Below are 25268 nucleotides of genomic sequence, written 5' to 3' on the forward strand. Positions count from 1 at the left end.
ACTTGCCTTACTCTCTCCATACCATACTTGCAATTTTCCATACCATACCAACATTGTTCCATACCATACTTGATACATATTACATACTTTCAAATACTTCAATATCATAAGTATAGTACCTTTTATAGCACCTATATTATTGATATTTCGGATGTCATTATTGCTTAAAGTAACGAATCTAATGCGAATCTAATTCCTAGTAATAGTTTTACAGAGTCTGTTTTGGTGAGGTTTAGTTCACGGTGGTGAGGTGCCGTGTAAGTCTACTCTACAGCTTCCGCGAGCAAAATGAGATAGTCAGCAGATTGTTATCTAGGACTGTCCATAAAAGGGACTGGCAACATACGGCCCGCAACAAGATTTTTTCCGGCCGCGGACAGTTTCCCGTCTTACATAATAAAGTGGGCCGCGGCCCCAGTCTGCCGAGATTCCCCCCTACTTGCCTAAACGTCAAATTTTAGTGACTATGTTATTATATAGGTGTGCGCACTGTGCTGCGTGCGAGAGTGGAGCTTACGCGTAAGTTCGTTGAAGCGAGAAGACTTGCATTATCGGCATTTACGATGTGCTCAACCCTAATGAATTGATTCTTGGTAAAATTTGGGTACTGGGCTTATCAAACGCTTTGAAATCTGAATTAAGGATTGCACCGTGAGTTAGTTGATCAGAGAGAAGCAGACACGGCGGCGCCTGTATGACAATGCTATTCTCAAATCAACATTGTATAGTCATTATCGGCGAGAAATGGCTTTGAAGTGACATTGCTGTCGATAAAATACATTCATTAAATACGATTTATACCTTGTATACATGGGCAAATAATTTATCCATTCAGCAATCAAGTCAAGTACCTAATTTTCCTATTCTTCCATTCCATACCATACTTGCATTGTTCCATATTCCATACCAAAATATCGATCCATACCGTACCATACTTCCATACCATACCATACCATAATATGCCCTGGTACTATGTATTAATTGTTACAAAAATAACCGGTTATAAAATCAAACATTTGGTAAAGGTGGTGGACTTTGGTCCTGATACCGCGGCAGGATTCCAAACAATACATAATTGTAATGGTTTGATCGCTTTGGTGCGTGTAGAGATAATCGTGCGGAGCCGCCTCCTGTAAACGACATAACTCCCGGAGTGATTCACTCAGCAGCACAAAAAGCAAGCAGCGTGCCAATGCCTTACTATCAAGATTCAACAATGATGTATAGATGCAGGTGTAGGACAGAAATAGTAGCAGATACCAGGAAATAGGCCTACTTGATTGGAAATGATCGCAAGTGCGGTGTGACTGTCATTTCCTGCGACGCGTATGAACCGATCGCGAAAGAGTAGAGAGAATTGATTACTGATGTCAAGCAGCCGCAAGTCGGCAAATATGAAACGGAAAGTAGCGTCATTTCGCGCCAGGTTCCGGTGTAAATGTTTCTCGAAGTGTCAAAAGTGTAATCTATTCGTGCTGGAAATAGATGATGGCTGGATAACAGAACGCTGACAGGATGCAGTACAGCTCTAATTGCGATAAGTCAGTGCAGGCAATGGCATTTCTTGTCTAATTTAGCGAGTCGCATTGCAAATTCTATACATCAAATCAGGGCTCTTGACTTTTTTCCTGTATGTATAACCGCTCAAATCGCTAGTAACGATGTGCATCGGGCATTTATTATTGTTTAAGGTTCATTCTTGAGACATTTGGAATTTGAACAGTGTCAGGCAAAGTATTCGCTAATTTGATTGATGTCTCTGGCTTTACGAATGAGAAAAAGTCAATGGAATGCAATTACTAAGCTCATATGTTGTTGTCGTGATATAGGAGGCTAAATGTTGTAGACTGTACTGATAACAATAATGTCAGGCGATCCGCAAGTTCTTTCTATTCAATGTAATAGACTCATTCGTTGCTGACCAGTCACCACCTTTGAATCTGAATCCTCTCTTCAACTTGAACTTTACATATCTGCACCGATATTACGTTTGCTAGAAATAAGCTCATCGGTCGATGTAGACACGTAAAGAATAAAGTAATAGTGTGAAAATGGCCTTCATGAATTATTCGTAGCCTTAATGAAATGAAGTAATTTGATTAATTGGCATCCGATTCCCCGGCGGCGTCGCAAACAAATTGCCGCCCAGTTAGTTGATTATCACCGAAATTAAAATGCGATGCCCAACAGGTGGCTGTTTAATCGCGAAATGCAAATCTAGCAAATTTTCATTCGGTCGAAGTAAAGCCATGGAATGATCATATTTGTCCATTTTCGAATTAATATTACATCGTGTCTGTAACGCAGAAATTGCAAAATATAGCATTTGAGTTTTTCTGTTGGTTTGTTTTAACGAATTCTATATTATTAGCGTTCGCATTGTGTTTTCTCAAAACTTGCCAGAAGGATCCGTGGTTGACAAATACGTTTTGTGACGCCACAGTTGCATTTATCGCTATAATCACACGGCTGCGCTTTCGATCGCCGCAAATGCAAGTAGACACCATAACAGCGGAGCACGGATAGTCACCACGAGTGCTGTAATCTATTTGTGCTTGACGGGATCTATTGAGGTTTCTGCAAGCGAAGCTTGCGAACCTCGCGAAGTCCTGTTAAAGACGCTAACGAATGTGATTGTTCGGTTTACTTTACAAGAAATGCTGTTTGCTATAACCTCTATAATATTGTCAGGTGTCGGTTAATTGCACAGTCAGAATTTAACGAAGACTGTTTACAAGTCTCCGTAGTTTTCACATGAAACTTGTTCAAAACGAATTGTGAGCTACTTTTAAAGATTTTCGTATAACGCTTGCACCATTGTGACGTATAGGCCTACAACTACATCCATGAACTCTCTATTACGGCACCACGCAGAAAAATACGTTGCAAACTACCCGATCAATTTAAAATCTGATGTCTTATTTCTCCATCTAGTGGACAGTTGTCCAACTTTCTGCCATTTGGAATTGAGATGTATAATTTGGCGGAATGTCAGGACACGAACCGACGGTTGAGAAGGTTGCCCGACATATGAGCATGCGACACAATGGAAAACGACAGTTCAGCATGGAACACATCAGCATGCGTCACTTCAGCATGTGACTGTATAACCCTAAAACTTACCCTAACCCGAAACATAGCCTAACCTAACCTAACCTAGCCTAACCTAACCTAAAACCTAACCCTAACCCAACCATAAATCCAACCCTAACCTACCCCTAACCCGTAGTTTAACCCACATGCTCATGTGTCGCATGCCAAATTGTCGCATGCCGAAGTCTCGCATGCTGTAATGTCGCATGCTCATATGTCCACGGACCGGTTGAGAACCAATGGTCTAGTGTCCACTGTCTACGCATGGCAATAACAGTCAAATCGAAATTAATGATACACAGAGAGCTAATACATGGTACAAAAAGCTAATACATGGTACCTTAAATCATTGTTAAAAAGCGTGATTTGAATAGCATAGGCTTGTAAAAATCAATTCATGACCGTCATGATATTGACTACCGGCGACTTCCAATGCTACCCACATGGATAAATCCATCTGTCTCTGTTGGCTTGTATAGGCGTCACTTAGTTATATACCGTTTGCTGATACGTGATCATGATTTTATAGCGAAAAGCGAATTTCATAGTCAGAATCCAACGCATAGATCGCGTCTTGATTAGAACAGCTACAAACAACCTTGTTTGCTCAAAGTTGACAATCTAAGTATAGCCAGCAGCTGTAGGACATCCCCATCGAGTATATTAGTAAGTGGAACTCCCGGTAATGTGTACATAACTACATCATATACTGAGAGACATCGAAACATCTCGTTTCGTGTTAAATCACATTTATAGTTATATTCAAGTAATAGGTAGGTAAATACACAGGAAGTATATATATATATATTTAAACTCGTAAATATCCTTTAGGGATATAGAAATGCTACGAGAATTATTCTGTATCGAGGTCGCTTTTGTGTAAGTTACAGTCGCGGATGTAGAACGTAGGTCTGTGGTTGGACGGACAGGGTAAGGGAGTTCTCTGTAATGGATAAGGAACCCAAATATTTACGATGAATGTATTGCATTGACTTGTAATAGACCAGTGCATACTTTCAAGGATATATATAAAGCCTTAAAATTTCTTTTACGTCAATTGTTGGTATCGCAATATTCAAACGCCAGCGGTTATATAATAGCTGAGTATAGTTATAAATGCCTACGGCACGAGTAATCATATTTCAAAGTCAGGTGACGAATACTATATCTATAATTCCGATATCCTACAGAATAGATGGATGATAAGATCGTAATTGTATTGTACAGCCGACTGATGCGAGATTACTTCGAAAATGTTCTGATAAACGAAACATCAGGGCACTTTCCCTTCGAACTATGACACGCATCAAATGTCTGGTGATCGTGATATTTCCGGTGGTGGCCCCCATCAAGCGGTTGACAGGACGCACTTCAATGCGTACAAGGATGTATTATACACCATGATTTGCGTTGAATGATATTGTAATCGTTGAGATATGAATCATTTTCCCAGGCATGCTTAATACGCGCCCGCCATCGATTATGACTCCAGTATAGAGTAGTATAGGCGAGGAATTGTTACGACTATCCTTAAGAAATCGTAGTTCCCGGTAATCGATTTTGATGGTATTCCAGTATACGTCGGTAGCTGAAAAGCCCATCGGCCCTAGCGCAGGAATAGTGTGATGCGTTGTTGTTTAACTATATATCTCCGAAGAGTTTGTGATAAAATATACTAAGCAGTCTAATACGAATTCACCATCTGATCTCACGCTAATACCAGGTATAGGCATAAAGATAACAGCAGATATCCTTTGTACTCATAGCATTCCCTGATGTACCGACGCTAACATTAGAAGCAGATGGTCTGGTATAGGACTGGCGTAGTGCGCGTTAGGAAGCCTCAAGCTTTTCGAAGAGTACGTTATTTTGTGACGCACTTTTGCAGCAGAGATTATTGACAGCAACCAGAGCGTTATTGTTCATAGTTCATACGCGTAAATGTGAGTAGACGCATTTATATTGAGGAAAGGATAGTGGTCTGTTACGTAATAGTGGCAAGTAACTACAATAATAAACGTCACCGAGAGCGCGGCAGGTAAAAGAGATACATTACTAAGTAGGCAATAGTGCAACATTCAACCGGGGCCTACGATATACGAATATCGTAGACCCCTATACAACAAATAACTGGATGTGGAATATTGATTATCGTTACCGAATACATCACGTTTATTTTATACATGCAACTGTATTTGTACTTTTGTTAGTACTTTTCATAATAATAATAATAATAAAGTGACTCTCTCTACAATGAGGGATCTGGTGTGTAAGCGAGTTCATGTACCTTATGAACCTCATGAATTCATGCATATTCATGTATTAGTATGACTTCACTGTAAATATCCATTCCTTACGTCATATCATTGTGCAAGTCTTAATTCCCTAATTTGTAATGATTTTCCAGAGCTCAGTTGCTCCGATTAGTAAGGTCGCTGGCGTATCTTAATCACTGTTCCCGGCTGAATATTTTAGACAGAATGCGGGACGTGATATAATGGACTCATTGTATTAGAATAAATTGATCTGCTATTAATGGCGAGAAATTCGTGACAGCCAAAAGCTGTGTTTCTAGGCTTTTTAAGTGTAGTACAAATGAAAATAGGTACAAAAATTAGATGATCATAACCGATCTGTCAACAGCTTCAATTAGATTTTTCGACTAACAATTGCAATTCTCTCTTATTTAAGGTTAACAGCAGCGGAAGCTAACATACGTACACCGTACACACTCGCATACCATACGGCACATCATACTTTATTCATTACATCGACGCGAATGACGAGTTGTTCATCGCCTGCGCGCTCGACAAAGAAACAAAAAGAGATACGACCACTCCGGCGGCAAGAGTGAGATTTATTATCGACGCTGCAGAATTTACATGCTTGTCATTCGCGTGATGGATAGTTGGTTCAAAACTCGTCGCGAGTCGGGCATGTCAAACAGCACCGTTGATTCTGGATATGCTGGATCATTGGATACGAACGTGAACGGTAATACGGATTCCCCTACCAAGACAGCACAGATGTACGGGATAATGCAGAAGAAGCCGTTCGGGCATCAATCGGCGAGGTGGTCACGAAGGTATGTATCTTGGAACGTACAGATTTATCACGTAGTCACATATAGGTTTCCTCGGTTGCGATAGTGTGTTTGCAAATTTTATAATGCCCTATTTTATAATGCCCTTTAGCCGTCAAGTGTTTTTACTGTAAAACACAACCATATTCATTTTGTGTTGCATGTTAGTGGAATAGATCAATATGTATACCGGAATAGAGATGCGGATGTCATGTCCGCGTCCCTCGGTGATCAGAACTACCGAGTCTTGTAGTATGACATACTGAACAATGAATAGCGTGCTCGTGCTGACCTCAACTTGCGTAAGAAACTCTATAAATAAAAACAATCGCACACTTGAAAGGAATCAGCAAAAGCATGACCGATTTGCAGTTATAGAATACGGAAATAAACATATATGATGTTACTTCGAGAACAGAACGACGGCTGTTTCTACGACCGCAGTGCCCCATAAAAATAACATGTATTTTACAATAGCTTCTATGTATCAATAAAGCGTGAGACTCGCCTGAAGTAAATTATCGCGGCATTTCCTCATAAATTATTATCGTTACGGTAACGCTGTTGCTTGTAGACCAATGATTGTTTGCCGTCATTTAGCTGTGTAGACTACTGCAAAATGAGATTTTACCATCCATAAATTTTGTATGCGTTTGATATTGACACGATACGGGTAAATTTTTTCCCAGTCGAAAAGCACAGGCTCGATAAGTACAGTCGACTATGGAATGCCATACTCGCCGATTACGTCAGTCGCACGATGCTATTTTCTGCAAAATTGCTCGTCTATCAGGTTTTTGCGGCGACAAATTGTGTTTGTAATGACCTTAAATCCATACAAATCTATTATCAATTGTGTGATGGCACCAAAACTACATTTCCTTGGTGTGTCGCGTTCTGCTTTGTATGCGTTGTAAAATTCGGGTCAGTAAAATCCCTGACCCATCTTCTGCATACCAAAATACGCCCTACTATTCAAGGACGTGTTAAATTGCGAGTCCTAATCTGTAGGGATGTCATTTCAAATAAACCCGGAATCATACAGAAGGTGTCTCGGGTTGCAGGAGTCAACCTTTCTACTTCGACACATCCTGATAACATTACTGAGAAAACGGCGTGATATCACTCTCGTGATATATGCGGTAATGTAGGCTATTGTGCACCAGTGCACGGACACCGACAGGACGGCGTGAATTTCATGCTTTTTCTGTGATACTTCTCGCCTTGTATTTCCCTTTGGCTGGTAGGTTAAAGTAGTAATGTCGTGCAGCTACATCTAGGCTTCATGTTTCTATATACCTGAGCTATACTTCCTTCTTTCAATGTGTTTCGATGCCTGGAATAAACATTTTCGCTTTCTCGTTTGTCAAGTACAAAAGATATGCTTTTAATTATGTTTTGGTCACGCAAATGTGTTTAATGATAAGACAGACTGGAGTAGGTCCATGCTTTATTTTGTTATCCTGAAATAACGTAAGATTCTGAACAATTGATGATTAATATTACTGTATATTCATCAACCGTATTAATTCCACAACCACTGGGAAATCATTGAGGTCTTTACAGCAGTAGAGGTACCCCTATCCCGCGTCTACAAACTTGACGAGACTATATAAAACCTTGTGATTATCCACCCCTATGGTGAATTGAAAAATGCCTATTGAACCTCTGTTTAAATCACAGTTACCGTCACAACACTTCGTTGCTTATGCAACATATATATCGGGGATAATTATAGTCCATCCATACGGAATATAGAATACCATTTGTGTGGTTGATAAAAAGAAATAAGACAAGGTATTTATTGTAAATCGCCTTTGAAATTTCGGGCACTTATTGCAATCTCTAAATTCACACTAACAGAGAAATGACTTAGTCACCGCTATTTTCGGTTGCTTTGAATTCAGGCGGCCGCATTATCACGAGCGTACTGTAATACCTATACAAATCAACACCGCTCAACTGGTGTAAAAAGCTATTCCAGAAACTGTATCTCCCACCTGTCTGTTCTCGATTGATCCACTTCTAGCTAACCGGATCCTTGATGACGCGTGCATAAACGCGACAAAGAATCCCTTATCTCGTATGGCCTGATCTCTCTGTAATGATGTCCTGCGTGCTTGACGTGTGAAAACCATTTTCGGCAATACAGTGCTATCTTGATTCGATTACAAGGTTACAAGTAGTTGAATATGCTGTACAATATACTCCGGTGCTTACTAAACCGCTCTCACGGGGGAGCTGGACATACTGAGTGCGGTCCTGGGACGATATGTGGGCGCCGAAGAATGATACTGTATCACAATACTAATATAATAATTGGAAATGTGTTTTTGGCCACAATTGTCGAATGTCTAGATCAGCGGTTCTCAACCGGGGGTCCACGAAGCATTTTCAGGGGATCCGCGAAGCCTCAAAATATTTGATAACCTAATTTGTACTTTTTTTAATTCGGAAAATCACGAAGCAGAGTCGCTTCATTACTAGTAAAACTCCAGAGCTCAAATCGCAGAATGGCCGTCTGAGACGACATATCCTACTGTGCAGTAGTGCAGACTCATTTTAATTGCTAAATTGCCAATAGCCCACTGATACAAACATTTTGCTGTTTGGAAATGTTTTATTGGGGATTGTGAGAAAGAAAAATTGGAGGAGTAAGGTCAATCACGGTGACTTCGAAATGTTTACAAAAATGCGTTTTGTCCTGTGATGCATAACCATTTTTTCCATAATAACTTTAAGATAAGCTGTTAGATAAAAATGACCAGGCTTGTTTGTCAATTTGTGGCGATCGTACCCAAATGTGCCGTCGGAAGCGTTCCGCGTTATTATTACATTCGCCACCATCTATATTTGTGGAAATGGATTTTGGCACTCGTTCATGTCAAATCGAAGGCGCGGATTTTCAAGACACGATCACTCATTTCAAAAAATGGAGTTGCGGAATTCGCTTTGAAAAAATAGAAGTCAACCCAATTTCTACATGATTAGTATGGTCTTATTTTTCAAGAAAAAAGTCATTTTGATTTTTTGTTACGTGGGTTATTGTATGTATCATGATGATGCTTCCCTGTTGAGTAGTAAGGTATGACGTCATGTTTTACCTAACTGTGCATGACCAATTGACCATATCACTCGTGCTTGACCGCTTTTTCTCTTATCTCATCTCTGGTTGATGGCATAGGGATGCCATATTAAATGTACAGCAAGAAAAATTCATCATTAAGACTACAGGTATCAATGGCACAAGATAGATGACGATTGCACGATAATTGAGCTAAATTTGAACTCAAACTTCGTGGGGGTGCGCGGGGTCCATGACGGCCCGAAAGGGGTCCGCGAAGACATAAAGGTTGAGAACCACTGGTCTAGATTGTTCGTCAATCGTCGCGATACGCACGAAAAACACGTTGAACTATGTTTCCAAAAATACAGCGGGCAATATACGTTATGTAAAATGTGGTTTACATGCTTTGCGCGCGTAATTTGAGGCCGCGCAGTCACGTTAAACACAGTTTTATCCGAATTTTCTCATTAAACTGTCTTAACGTGTCGACTGTCCAAATCCAGAAATGTGACCCTTTGCCACTTTTTTGCGTGAGACTTTATTTTCGTCTCAAGCAGACCTGCTTTGAAGCTTGCTGGCCGAATGGATGAGCTAAGCATCATGGAATTGGAAAAATTGACGAATGATTCAGTAAATATTCGAAGTTCGGTAACAACAATGTTGTATAATATGGATTATTTTGTTTGGAGCACATATACGTTGAAGTTGAGAACAGGGTGCAGTATATTGTCTCTATTCCCGAAGTTAAATCCAATGTGAGGGAGGTTAATATGGCTGCGTGAAGTTAGCCAGGACACTGGTACAAAATTTGTGTCGATGATTATACTATTGTATTAGTCATTTGGAGCGACTCAAGGACCATATATCTTCTGAAATCAATTGTGAACCCGACCCGGACTTGAACATCCCCAGCTAGACGCCGATATGCCCTCTACTGTCTTTACTATTTCTTGTAATATGAAGACGCCACACCACGGAAACCTCTCAACAAGACGCTCGATGAAAAAGCTTAAGTACCACTGATGCGCACTGTACTTGTGCGTGAAATACGGTACACTGTGTGATGTCAAACGTACGCAAAGCGCAAATTAACGGAATCAAATTCCATGGGTTACACACATGGCCCAAGAATCCCATACTAGAAAACTAGGATAAATTCTCGAATCGGATATATCAATGTAAAAATCATCTGGTTATCCGTCCGCGAATTGAGGATTAAATAATTCATGCTATTTTTCGTTAATTACCTGCTGGCAAGCTTTTGGTTGATTTAAAATATCATATCGAACCACGTTGGATTGATCATGCCTTTCAAGGGCGCATTTAGCGTAAGGCACAAACTGGACTCACGTTATCGTCAATTCTATTCTATGCGGCCGACTGTGCACGCATTCATAATATCTTAATAGTGTGTTGTGTTGTGGATTGATCCCGAGCCGTGTTTTTTCAAAGATTGCGTGCTAAAGCTATCAGTAAAGTAGAACAACTCCTTCATGACTCGCAATGAACGATAGCGAGTAGAGACAACCAGACAGTCTACAGTCTACACCAGTGGTTCCCAACGTGGGCGATATCGCCCCCCAGGGGGCGATTTGTCGGTCCAGGGGGGCGAAAATAGCCAAGGGGGCGATAGGGGGGCGAAAACGGACGAAGGGGGCGATAGGGGGGCGATGGCGCGTTGAAATGGCTATATTGGCGTCCATGACCGTAACTGCCACACATAAACCCCCAATTGGGATGGGGGGCCTGAGCTCTAAGGGGGCCCACAATATTTTCGCGAATTAACAATAATTATAGAGTATTATTTTGGAAATTTAAACAAATTTTTCAAAAAATTTCGCGCTGCGCGCCATTTCCTGGTCACATATTTGTTACTTATTGGATACCCTTCCTCCAAGAAATAATACGCACGAGGTATAGAAATGGGCATCTCGGCGTCAGCTATTATCACACCATGACGCACCAAGACATATGTAGTTTCAGGCCATGTAACATGCGAGAAGAATGCCAGAACGAGAAAACCTTGGCGGAAAAGGCCTGCCTTTATGCTGACCGACGTCGATATATATACGATATACATATATGTTTAATTGTCCTTAGGCGCCTAAATGGCTGGCGCCAAATCTCCCTGTCCTGGCAATCAGAACCCCACAAAAAAATGCCATCTCGCAGAGAAAAATTAATTGCCAGTGCAGAAATACCAATTTGAAATCGTGTGCGTCTTTTAGTTCAGTACGTATGGGCGATTTGAATGTCTTTTGACATAGCAGACAGGCCACGAAATGTCATTACGTAACGGAGTCCGCCCGAATATGTTCAAATATTATTTACGGACCCTACATTTTCTAAGATACCTCACTCAGCTTTACTGGTAAATCTAGATACATGAGGAGAGAGAGGATAAAAAATTGACAGCAATATATATGCAATTCCCGATCATATTGACCGATTTAATCATGAATGACATAATTTTTTCGCGCTCCGCGCGAATTAAGCCGATCAACTGAAGAGTCAAACAATTTGTGCTGAGAAGTAGCGGCAAAGAGGTATCGGGGAAGTTGGATCTGAGGGGTGCAGAAGTTTGCTTTATTGTCCTATGGAGGGGGTCAAGACCAACGTATTGGGGAAGGGGCTGACGAAGTGCTGTTACGATTATTTGGGAGTCAAGTCGGAGAAATCACCTTTTTGTTAGTCAACTCACCAAAATTTAGCTGGAAAACTGAAATTTCGAGGCCGAGCCGAAATTTTGACCCTTTTTCTTGGTCAACTCGCCGGTGATTTCAGTCTGTATACCCATTTTTCGGTCCCCAATATTTGGGGGGCGATGATCGGTGTGGAGTTTGAAAAGGGGGCGATGAGCCGAAAAAGGTTGGGAACCACTGGTCTACACACTGTACAGTACTTTCACTATGTCGCAGGTTCTTCATGATCAAGGAGGGATTCCTGCTATACTACGCGGAGACAGAAAAGAAGGCTTACGAAACGAAAGGACAGTTCAACATTCATCCCAAGGCAAGTACACGAAATACGAGCTACAGTCTGTATCAATCCTGGTAGGATTTAATTGAATTGTGGTGAGCGTCGATAATGTCGGCTGTCGCGCATTCCCATAGGTATTGTTATATTACAATCAACAATTTCCCAAAAATCTTGATGTGACATGATATCAACAGAATGCAATATTGATGGCTTGTATATTGCAGCTTGTGATCCGCACTGGTGTATCATTGTATTGACTCAGAATGTGTAATGGCCATTTCCAAATGACTGACAAACACTGCATATGGATGTCATTGATAGAGAATGTGGTATCGGTATGAAACGTACTCGATGTGTTTTGAGGTTGGACATGAGATTATAAGCTCAATATATATTTCCAATGTACCATTGCGAGGAACGTGCTCAAACCAGATTTAAACTTCATTCTATCTGGGTAAAACACGACATCGGCTACGAATGCAGTCGAGAGGTCGACTGACTCGTGTTAACGCAAGTTCGGTTCAAATTCTGATTCCAAGCACGATGGTCCTGGTACTCACTGTGCAGTGCACAGCCGATGCGACGTGCAAATAATACTTTGCGTTTATTTTCAGGGCATCATACCGCTCGGAAACTGTTTCATTGAGGACTTATCGTTGCCAGGAATGCCATACTGTATCAACATAAGAAATACGGAACTCAAGGTAGGTTTTCGGGGGTTGCGTTTGTATATTGAGGTTTTTCGGTCGGTAGTTCTGTATTTCACAATCGGTGTCAATAAAGGCGTGCGAGGCTTGATAACTTGACTAGGAATTCTTTCTGTTTCACCAATCATGCGCTGAATGCGTTGCATATTGTATTCCAGGCGAGTAACGGAACGTCTTTAACGCTGTGCTAAGTTTGTATATATATTCTATTTGCAGTCATAGCTCATACAACTGTGCATGTGCATACGTGTACCTGATGGCACTTAAATGGTAGTATAGTAAGTAGCCTACTCTTTCCAACATTATGTACATGTAGAGCTAATTTTGTCCATTAGTTATTCCACGAATACAAATTACATATGCCCTATGCAGATCACTTTTACAAGATGTTGCATTGGTAGTGAGGGTAATCCTAATGATATCGTAGACCAGGGGTGTCAAACTCTACTGGTATCGCAGGCCGTATTCAAACCTTCAGATTGCTCACGGTACGCACCAGTCAAATGATTCCAAAATACTACCTCAGAACTCGTGCCATTGTTTTAATTTGAATACTTTATTATCAAGCCGATACACGCGATAGTAGGCATCATATTATTATTATTATCATTATCATATTATCATTATCACATCATATTACGGATCATAGGGGTTCTATTCTTGCTCCACTTCTATTCGCAAACTATTGAATTATGGCAATAATGCGATGACTGGGGGGTTGAATATAGTTATAAAAAAGAGGCTCTTACGATGATATGAGTTGTCATATTTCTATGCACCCTTTCAATCTGTCGGATTCTGGCGTCAGCCCTGCCTTTGAATTATATTTCCGTGTAATTATTATATTCTCCATATAACCTGCATATATAGGTTTCGCATCGGCGATTTAGGTCCCTTTCCCCATAAAACTCGGAAGTCTGTAGGCACTTTTTTTGCCTTCTCGAGATTGGGTGTCAACGTGAATGACTTGTTCCTAGTGGTGACTGAAGCGAAATCACAACACCGCTGTCGGATGGTTATGGCATATGAACATGAACATGAACATACTTTACATTTGCTGTCGTGAGGGATTATTTAACGGAAGTATTTCTTACTAAAAATACCAACATTTGCTGCTAGAAATATGCCCGGTAATACACGCATTTTTCAATCTACTCAAAATTGCTTCGCGGGCGGATAAAACCGTCTGGCGGGCCGTATGTATGACACTCCTGTCGTAGACCTACCAACTACCAAGACGGCTTGAGGCATCCTTGTGCGTCCACAATAATGCTAAATATTGTTGTGAGTATGGAAATTCGCTTCTTGAATAATGAATTCTCAAGCACCGCTATTGCGGCTCGAATATATCCTCTGAAATGTGGCTTTTCGTACTGTGTATCCCCGTTCGAGTTACCAATTCACGGACACTACACTTTATAAGTTAATTTTATGGCAGTGCCGAACACCTGTTTTGGTGATGCTTCTGGCTAGGAAGGTCCGTAATCTGTATGGTATAGTTGCGATTGCGAGTATACGATATCCATTGCACTGCCCGACACCGATAATTTCACGGAATCAATGGCAATGCTCAATTGGCCATAAATGGCGACATCTGCTATATACCTCTGGTCGGCATTCCTGGGTAATATGGCTTGAATCACAAGCAGTGCCACTGATATAATGAGTCTTCACATCAATGTAAATTATAGCAATTAGGCTTAGAAGATCGGAAATGTCTCAAGTATTGGCCTATTTCGCGACAAAATTCGTTGCAGTTAGATTTTAAGAATATCGAAAAGCCGCAATTTTCTTGGTGAAATGAACTCATTTTGTAGTTTCAGTAGCCATCGTACGATTATTTTCCGCTATCGTTAGATATGAAGAGACAAAACTGTTCTTATGTTTTTACGTCGACAGTTGGAAGTCTGCGTGGCCACCGACGACGAACAAAGTCGCAAGAAATGGATTAGAGCGATGGATGAAGCTACCAAAATGTAAATTCACCAAGTACTTTTTCTCCTGCACACACGATACTAATATGGAGGAGGTTGACTATTACACTGCATCCGTATGTGGAATATGGATATGTAATCCACAATCCTTAGATTGGTTGACATTTCTAGAAACAGTCCAACAATGCTTCAAAATGACTGCCGAGAAACATGAATAGTGGTTAAACAAGCATTTGAAGTGTTTGGTTGCATTAAGCTCCTAGTCGTAAACATATCAAAGGATGACTATAATGTCTGCAGAGAGAAAATAGCATGGTTATCGAATGGCGGCCATGCACTTGCACATTCCACATGCACAGCCAATGCTTCGGAATCACAATATCACATCGAACTACTTCTGGACTAAATCCTCTTTCATTACTCTTCAGCACTAGTGAAAACACAGGACTCTCGGAGAAGATGATCAAGTCCCTGCAGGAGCAAAGTTTGCAGCTGGCTAGAGAGCGACAGGAATACGTCGGTATGACGAACTTTCTCATACTAATCAGTCACCCGTGTGGATCTTGTGATGCATCTTGTGATTCGCCTGCGCTTGCATATGCTATCGTAAACCACAGTATTATAATGTTGTTATATTCTTTGATAATAAATGGAGCATTTTATGTCCGGTTTAGCCTCATTTCATCCAAGTAATCAATCATGAGTGATAGCTTCATTAAATCGCAACATTGGTAGGGAGAATGTTACAAACATACCAATGGATCGCCATGCGGGTTAATACACCAATTGCAATTTCATCAGTCTTGCACCAATGGTAACAGATGAATACTTTTCTGCTACCGGAGTTAAATGTCCTCAAATGTTTGCGTTCTGGATTGATTGGCCATATATCAAGTCTTGTAGTACCAACTACTTTCGTTTGCGTTCGCCTTGTAGAGTGTGTACTCGCCGTGTCAATATTAGCCGTCGTTGCGTGTTGCGAGATTCCCTAGAATTTATAAATGTGTTCCATGATCACTTGTCGATGTATCGTATGCCCGTTCAAACTAATCAAACATCTCTTTAAAGAATCCCCCAGCGCCATATATCAATCCTATTAAACGCAGTTTTTTTTGTGTGCGTGTCCATGAACTGAACTTGAGATATTCCCCAGCCGCCCCTGGTTTCATTGAACTTTGCTTTCCAACTTTGCAAAATTCTTACTGAAACGACCCGCTAATGTTTTCCCGCACACGCACTCAAACTTCTGTTATCTGATTCTCTGAAATGTTGTTTACAGACAAATTCATTAGCGAAGCAGAGGAACTTGGTAACGAAAGAGAACTCAGGGTGGTGAGATAACGTTATATTCTGGTTCCGTATCATTCTTATTGACATGTGTAATTTCTTGAGGTGGTTAGTAACGAAATACTTCTACTTTTGAGGAGTACTCAAGTAGCTTTTGCATACTTGCGTACTCAAGTGGTCATGATTTTAGGCTACTTCTACTTCTACTTACCAGTTTTCAGGTTTAAGGCAGAAGTAGGCCTAGAATACTTACTTTTTTTACTTACTTGGAAATCGCTACGGCTACTGGTATAATTGAGTAGCAACGATGACTACTTTGGCGTCCTCTGGGAATTTCAACAAAGTAGGGTATATGTCTTTACATAAAAGCAATATATACACCGTGATTTGCACTTGTCATGCATATTGTTCACCCACAATTCACTTTACCTTTGCTTGCGACAGGCTCTCGAAGAATTCAACCATGAGCTTGAGGAAGAAAACGCAAGGATTGAAGATATGCTGGAAGATTTGAAGGATGCCCACGAAGATGTGAAAAGGTATTTCAAACATAGGCTTTTACTGGGGGATAGGACTCTGCTACGCGTATAGAAAGGAGATGAGTCTATTTTACGTAATCCGTATAGCCGGGGCCTACGATATACGAATATAGTAGCCCGGTATAGCATTCGTAGCATGATCTTACTACCCGTGTGTTGGGCTGCATGCAATCAGTAATTCTACAGTCGACGAAGTATATTCGTTGGCCCTTGATACTTATTCTGGGTCTCTAAAGAAATAATTCAATTATAGATCTAATCTGGTCAAATGACTGTTGTGTAATAGCGAGCGTCGGCTAATACACCATATCATCTGACTTTTTCAGTGAACTTGAAAAAGCTATTGAATCGAGCAAGACGTTGGAAAGTGAACGAGCCGAGATGCAAGCAAAAACCGACAAACTTCACGATAACTTAACGGTAAGCCAATTGATCTCTCGTACACTGAATACCTCGTTAACTTATGCGGTTTGATTACGCGCGATTCGCATTGACAGACCTTGTCGAACGAGAGAGCAGAAATCATCAAGAAGCTTCAAGACCACGAAGCGAAAGCGGATAATCCCGCAGAGAAAAACGCCGAACTCGCGCGCCAGCTAGCGATTATCGAAGAGAAAGCCATCGTGCTCGAAAAGGACAAGGAAGAAATCCGACAAAAGTCAGTAAGGCGGTTTCAGATATGCGCGATTACGACGTGCATATCTATCGTGGACTGTCGGGTTGCTATCGAAATATTGTTCCACAATGGTGGTCCTTCATTCTTGATAGAGTGATGACTTTTTAAATGTAGTACTGAATGAAAGTGATGCTAAAAGCATAGCGTCCCCATTAACATTCTGCTACTTCCCGTCAAATATAAAGTCAAACATCGTTTGCAATTTCAGATTGGAAGAGAACCAGCGAATGTCCAAAGACCTCTTGCAGGAGAGAGAAGCCATCTCCATAGAGGCGGAGGAATTAAAAAGCGAAATCCAGGTGAGCGAGTGGCCGTGCAGCGTCCGAGCATTCGCCGAACCACAGAAAAATATACCGATATACTTTACAGCATCTCGCGGACGAGAAAAAGACTGCCGAAAGGAACTTGAAGGTACGTATTGTCATTATCACATTACATTCATTTCGATGTTACTGCTCTGACGTCACTGTGGATATGATGTCATTCACACGAAAAATGTGATGTTTGGAATTTCTAGTATGGGCCCTAACTAGACCATAAACCATCGACGCCCGAGTATTGCATAATTTCTATGGCCTTTTTCTTCTTCCGCCATCCATAATGAATTTCCTGTGCCCAAGTAGCCTACTTAACGAGGTAGGCTTTACGACGAGTCGTTTATATTGAGGTACACATTTAACGAGGACAGATTTGAATCACCCGTGTTCCTCGCAATTTCGACCGTGCAAAACCTCGGGAAAGTTGATGGAATTTACAAGTACATAGTGTTTTCTTAGGCGTCCCCAAAACTGCTCCTAAAGTCAACGTAATTCTGTCCATGTTGAAATAAGAGCGAATATTTAGCCTACTTACCACACTGCTTATAAACGTAACATTCAACCAGGAAGAAATGGTTGCACGGATGGAGCTCCAGCGGGAACTCGAAGAATGCAGGTCCGCATTGAAGCGACTTGAGGTGAAAGCTTTGTACAACATCCACATCGTGGAGAGTCAATCTTCCGACGAGGGCACGCAACGGGATGCCGACGGCTCGAGCGAAGCGAACGACGAAGGCAGCAGCAACGAACAAATAATGCGCGATGTTAAAAGTTTAAGAGGTATAGTCTATGTACGCATTTGCCACAGACAGCAATAGGACAGGCAGGCCTACCCTACATGTCTGCAGCAATCTTGATGTTGCGCGCTCTAGCACGCCCTAACGGTGTCTAAAACGGCGTATTATGCCTACTTTCGAACATTATGACACCATTACCATATATGTTCGTAGCCGCGACTCAGCTGGGAATAATGTGATCAATGATCATTAGGGATGGGAAAATCGAGTAGCGTGATCAGTCGTTTGCAAGTGGAGTGCCTGAGTACTACCGACTAAGATGTCATAGCATAGGGTTACCATATTTTTGTGACCCCAATTCCGGACGCTCTTTAGCGCCCACTAGTGGATTTTAAATGAGTTATGAGCACATTTCGATCAAGATGGCGTCATACAAGCAAAGCTTTGTCTATCGACTTGAGGTGGTCACGATCCGGTTCAGGAGTATGTGGCTGTGTGTTGTAAGTTGTAACCACGGTCGAAGACACATTTTTTCGCCTCACTCCCGCACAAATAAACACTGATCGGCCCACCGTACGGTAAACGATGCAACTTCTTAGGGCTTACTACATGCATCTGGTCGTAAATGATTTGAATAAATTACAGAAGAATGCGGAGTACCAATATTCTTCGATAATGATAATAATGTATCGTTGGGATACTTTTTTTTTTATCTGAACAAGACATACAAGGTAACCTACAATGCGATAAGACACAATGCGTTGTAATGAACAGAAAGGCCTATAGTGCCCGACGTCACAGTTCTTTTCGATGTTGACATTTTATGAAGCCGCGGCCTTTTATAGTTCGTTATATTTCATGTGAGTGCTTTCTGTCGTCGGATCTTTTTCTGGGCTTTTTACGGCGAAGAAAGAGGAGATCAGATAAGCCTCCGCCGCGAATCGTACCGGCGCCGCCCGGTTAGTGGACCCTTATCGTCACTACTACGCTATCTCTCTCGCGCATTGTGGAATTACGTCAATAATATTGGTTCTTCCATATATTATTATATAATTTTGATCCTCTCTCCGCCCACATGATCAGAGTTAGCGGTCGGCTGGTGGAGGATGGCGACTTCGAAAATGCAAGTAGCGTAAATGTACGTCATGATCATGTCACACCGACATGATCATTTATCAGCCTGCACCACTGAGCTACATAAACAACGCACATTCGGCGGTTTCCAACCTTTTATGGTCGCGACTCCATTTCCAACTTGGCGTTGCCCAGCTGATTACTAATTAATGGTCGGCAAATTTGCCCAGATTTATACTCACAGCCTATTTTGGAAGTTGATTACGTTCAACCTCTTCGTAAACCCCAGAATAAAGGCAAACTATATTTGAATAAAGTATCCAAACGGCCTCAACCGACTCTGTGAATGTACCGTTACCTTGTAATTGCGATTACAATTAGACTTATTTCTGTAAATAATTGCTATTTTATATTTTTATCGCAGTTTTTGAGAGGGTGGTAGTTCTGATATCCAAACGAAGACACGTGATACTAAATCGCGCGCAGCGCGAAGAAAAATTTCATAAATCTGCCTAAAAACAATCTTGTCTATGTTCATTTACGAAAAAATTTATGAGCTTTTTTCAAGCCTTCAGAATTCCGGACATTTGAGCATATTTTGGAAATTCCTCCCGGACGCAGTAAAAACAGTGAAATTCCGGACATGTCCGGGAAATTCCGGACGTATGGCAACCCTATCATAGCAGTACTATTGACTTCAAAAGTTGTATCTTTTAGCGGCTACGTGGAGGGCGTTGCCAGTTACACGTCGACAATGATATTACGTACTTCTGGACCGTAATGGCGTATCGTGACCATTGCGAGGCTCGATCACGTCATATCATAAATGTCTTTCCATGCACACTCGTAGCTATTTGTCACATGGTTTTTATTCTGAGATATGGCTAACCTATGGATTCGATAATCCAGCCGTGAAAATGGAACTTTGAAAATACCGTTGATAATATATCTCTCTCGGTGTAAAGGCGTATATTTTCGTTATTCGCGGAAGTCGACTCTCGATTCCAACCATCACAATTGATACACGACTCGAATTCACCCACCCCTACAGATAGTCGGTATATATATACTAATGGCGTGGTATATACTAACAACGCTGATAAGGAACGACGTAAAAGCGTACCGACTAGGGTTGCATTGCTATAAAACTAAATTTAAAACAAAAATGTTTAAAACAAGGCCCTTGTTTAAAACATGTTTCTTATTGTTTTTTAAAGCCATGACGTCACGAATATTCGATTGTGATGACATAGTGGATTTTCATGGACAATTGCAAATATAGGGTAAATATAGCTCCTCTGACGAAATATCTACGTACTATAGCTGCTGAACCAACTATTTTGGGGCTCCAGCCATCCCATTTCGTATACGTTGGCTATATCGGGTTGTTATTGTCTGTAGGCTCACACAACATGTTTTTTGGAAAGTATTTGCACAATTATAGGATGATTATACTACTTGAAAAAGACAATTTTTTAAAGGTCTTTGTTTAAAACACAGTGTTTTAAACAACCATTTGTTTTATATGCAACCCTAGTACCGGCTATTGCGAATCGATCTGCTCAATACTATAGCACAAGAAACATCAACTTCGTACGTAGCCTGTATTGGTTTCATATCTTCCAACCTCGCACTTTAGTTGTGCCGTTCGAGTTACGAATTATATTCCGTGACAGAATTCTTTGAAAATTGCGCCCGAGAAAACAATATCGACGAAACGAAGACGTCGCCCGCCCGATCGAATTCAAGTCCGACCAAAGAGAACGCGAAACAGACGCAGACAACTCCAGTACAGAGAACGCAGACACTGTCACCGGGCAAGAGCTTTCTGAGAGGTAAGCGGGATATTAGCAAAATACAGCAAGATGTACTGCTGAATCGATGCAGTATTACTGAAAGACCTGAGTACCCGGGGAGTCCTGAATAGGGCTGGGCACAATGATTCGAGCACTCGAATCTGAATCGAGCAGAGATTTTAATGATTCGAGTCGAGTAGTACTGAGTACTGAAATTATACGATCTTCGCAACTGAAAGTTAATTTAATAACGAGAATTATAGTTTTGATACTATTTTCCACTGAGGAAGCCTTGAAACCTTGATTGACCGTGTCGCGGTATACGAGACATAGTACGAACCTACGAACATTTCTGAAAATGACACATTTCTGAAGTCATGATCATCCCACAACATTGTCAAGAAGTGCAATGAAATCGGTATGGTCGCAAAAATACCAAGCATTATGACCTTTGTGGTGGCATAAAAGGTACATATTTGAACTTTAACATAGTGCATTCTGTTGTGACGTCATAATGAGTGATACTCGAATACTCGACTCGAAGCATAATACGTGATTCAGAATCGAATCACTCAGGTACTCGATTTGCCCAGCACTAGTCCTGACCTTTCGATCTCGCCTTCCGTGACATGCCACCTCATTTTGTCGCTTGTCTTTTATATTATCTTTTTTTACTTTTGATTCAGTGTGCAGTGCATGCCTCCTCTTTACATCGCCTAGGCTAAGGTGGGTGTTGAATTTCGAATACTCGTTTCGACACCTTCCTATCTTTTCATTGTATTGAACTGATAAAAATTGCTAATAAACCTACGAATCGCAAAAGGCCCTTCGCGCCTTCTCAATTCTTGAATTTCGCGTTGTGACGTCCGTTGTTCTCCCAACGTTGCAATTGATGCCCGACGAATCTCAATGGTCGAAAAGTTTGCCACATAGTCCTTCCTGCGTAAAAAATTGTAACATGAATATCCGTTACAAACCCACAATTCCGATCAGTACTTCCCCTTATGTGCGATTTTTTGTGTATTTTGTGTATTCGTCAGCATGCAGCCACAGTGCCACACTCATTTCCGATACAAGGACTATATTTTGACCATTGTTGTGACGATTTTGCTGGCAAACCATATCCAAAAGCTAAAAAAATTGACGTGATTAAAACCAAGCAATTCTGCTTAATAAGTTAGAACTTGAAGTTAAAAACCTCTCGATCGGGTGATGGTAATCATGGAAATCCTTTCTGAGCAGATGTAAACGGGGAACATTATAAATTGAAAAATGTATACGAAGATTTTGACTGAAATTAAATCTACGATTTCTTCCGATCTGGATTTGGATGTGTATGACCTAGAATTTATCATATTTCTCAATTACTTTCGTAGATTTGAAAGAGTTTGTTTCACTGCTTGAAATGTTAGGAAAGGAATCCAAATTTTAGATTTGGACTACGATATGAAGATATAGTATCGGGAACAGGATTTGAAAATAATAAATCTAATACAAGTAATAAAATAAAAAATAACACTCCTCATTTCCAGTATCCACGGTTCGACGTCGGCCGCAAACGGTAAGGTGCAAGTCCATGGCGATGGAGGACGATTTTTCCATTTCCACACTGGTGCGAGACCCCAACCACCGCAGGAGTCTTCTTATATCGCGTCACAAAAGGTCGCTATCCATGACGGGATCGAAGAAGCCGAAACCGCCCAAGACCGAACAATTCTAGCGCTAGATGTCGCTGCTGCTGTCTGAAGTCGCGCCAAACCGAGACGGCAGGGCGACGCGATGTCTCTCGTTGCGATATTTTCTAGGACATTGTGCTTTTCGTGTGCCAGTCTACATTGCATGTTACTGCCGCTTCTCTGCGAATGTCCGTTCAGGCTGAGCTAAGTGCTTTGTACTTGTATGTTGAGTTCTACCTACCGAATACTTTGGCACTTAGCGGTAAAACAATGCACAATTACACCTACTAGTTTTGCCGTAACTGCCACGCTGGTTGAACGCGCCACATCTCTCAACATGCGATGGTATGCTAGGTTTGGGCTGTGCGATATGCGGTACAATGATACAGAAATGAATGCATTATAAGAGGTGGTCAGCGCGAAGTACTTCTACTTCTTATAATTATTCGAGAAGTTTTGTCTACTCGCACTGCTTTTTCACGTGGTGGTGTTTTCAGGCAACTTCCACTTCCACCTGAACAGTTTTTAGGAAAAACTACCTACTTTTACCACTTTTGATTTTTAAACTAGAAGGCAGTGTAGTAGGAAGGTTGCATTTAAAACAATCATGTTAAAACAAGGCCCTTGATTAAAACATGTTTTTTTTAAACCATGACGTCAAGAGTGTTCAATTGTGACGTCATAGTCGATTGACATTGATAAATTGAAAATATACGGTAATTAAAGCTCCTTTGACGAAATAGGCTTCCAACCCCTGCCTTATACGGACCAAAATATTATTAACCAGGACTACATCGCCACGCAGCATTTTTACGGTAGGCGGTCATCATCATTAGAACATTCGTTCCGTATCAATGATCTACATCCAAGTACAATTGCTGTTAAGCTGACTATTTCGAGAGTTCCAACCATTTCGTGTCGTATACGTCGGCTATTATCGGGTGTAAATCGTCCGTATGCCCAATCTACATGTTTTCGGAAAGTATTTAAACAATGATGGCATTATTGCACAACTTGAAACAAAATTCTTTTTTAAGGCCTTTGTTCAAAACACTGTTTAAAACGTGTTTTAAATAAAGTGTTTTAAATGCAACCCTAGTGGCATCGTGATGAGAACCGCGTGAAATAGCCATCGCAGTAACTGGTGAATATATTTTCGGCGATTGTGCCTATTCGTAGCGTAAGTCAGTCATTTTGCGATAGTGCGGACACGCATCTTGTCATTTCGATGGTTATAGCCATCTCTGATTAGCTGCCAAAAGCATGCGAACCATAGGCCAAGTCTACTTTTCGGGGCTGCGTACTGGATTTCAATTTCTATTTCCACTTGAAGTATCTTTGACATGTCTTGGAAACCGCTGCTTCTACTTGTAACTAAGTATAAATTTACGGCATTACTTCGTCGTGAGCAGCAACGCTGAATACATTGACCACCTATGTGTAGTATACGAATTCCAGGATCTTGAAATCGTGTCAATGTTATAGATATCGACTTTTCAAAGTGGCGCGTCAACTACGTCTAAATCGCCGGAGCCACTCGATGTTACAGACCAATATAAACACTCTTCCTTCCCCTGTCATAATATCTTCGTAAGCAATCAACTAGCGTGGCTATATATCAGCGATATCGACAAATATCGTGATGGGAAACCAACCGGCATGTGCATTCAATGTATCACAATACCGCTACGGGCCAGTGCAGAATTTTCGCGAGATGATCGGTTATCGCGGCGCATCAGTTTCCCTTTTACAACAGTATTGAATTTTTGCTTTTGTTACCTTTTCCAACTGATATTCACTGTTGAAATATCCGATTTATTGTAGTTGTGTAACAAAGTTTTCCCGAATTTTTGTGAATATAATTTATGTCAATTTTGTCTTTCTGACGTTGATAACGGCGGTGGGATGTAGCAGTAATTTGGAAAATGGGTGCGTTCATTTTTTCCCGATTTGTGATCTGATGTATGTCACAGAATTGCGATAGTCACCCACGTGAAATCATATCGACAGCGCTAGCGAAAGAAGTGCAGAATATCCGCCCAAATAGATATAGTAGTGGTATGATCCACAGCTTCAGCATGAAGGGGTTGCGGGTTCGTGGACGACTCCCAGAATTCCTACTTACGATGTCAGTGTTGGACTTCTATCTAGGCCAGGGGCGGACAACTTCTCCAGTCGACCGGCCGGATATGGGAAAATGTATAGTATGGCGGGCCGGATTCCTGAATCGATTAAACGCGTATTTAGCGACCTATACGAGGATTAATCGTATTTAATGCAAACTTTCAGTTTGAAGTACTGAGA

At 41.2% G+C, this 25268-nt stretch overlaps 1 protein-coding gene across 1 annotated transcript; it reads left to right on the forward strand.

Annotated features, from left to right (window-relative positions):
* The first annotated feature begins 5605 nt into the window (after nucleotides 1–5605).
* LOC145439687 (uncharacterized) lies at nucleotides 5606–24841 on the forward strand. Its single transcript, XM_080317234.1, has 14 exons — nucleotides 5606–6178; nucleotides 12161–12254; nucleotides 12836–12925; nucleotides 14828–14904; nucleotides 15291–15382; nucleotides 16142–16194; nucleotides 16594–16688; nucleotides 17015–17108; nucleotides 17186–17346; nucleotides 17573–17663; nucleotides 17734–17775; nucleotides 18248–18461; nucleotides 21169–21327; nucleotides 22821–24841. The coding sequence occupies exons 1-14, from the start codon at nucleotides 5976–5978 to the stop codon at nucleotides 23006–23008; spliced, it is 1653 nt and encodes a 550-aa protein (XP_080173360.1). The 5' UTR covers nucleotides 5606–5975; the 3' UTR covers nucleotides 23009–24841.
* The last annotated feature ends 427 nt before the right edge of the window (nucleotides 24842–25268 follow it).

Source organism: Botryllus schlosseri, chromosome 5, assembly GCF_051294905.1.
Source record: "Botryllus schlosseri isolate E-star chromosome 5, Bs_hap1, whole genome shotgun sequence".
In the NCBI taxonomy this organism is placed as follows: Eukaryota; Metazoa; Chordata; class Ascidiacea; order Stolidobranchia; family Styelidae; genus Botryllus; species Botryllus schlosseri.

Coding starts and splice junctions, on each gene's coding strand:
- LOC145439687 (XM_080317234.1), top strand. CDS start 5,976: ATGCTTGTCATTCGCGTGATGGATAGTTGGTTCAAAACTCGTCGCGAG. Junction 14,905..15,290: donor ATGGATGAAGCTACCAAAAT/GTAAATTCACCA, acceptor ATTACTCTTCAG/CACTAGTGAAAACACAGGAC. Junction 17,776..18,247: donor CTGCCGAAAGGAACTTGAAG/GTACGTATTGTC, acceptor ACATTCAACCAG/GAAGAAATGGTTGCACGGAT.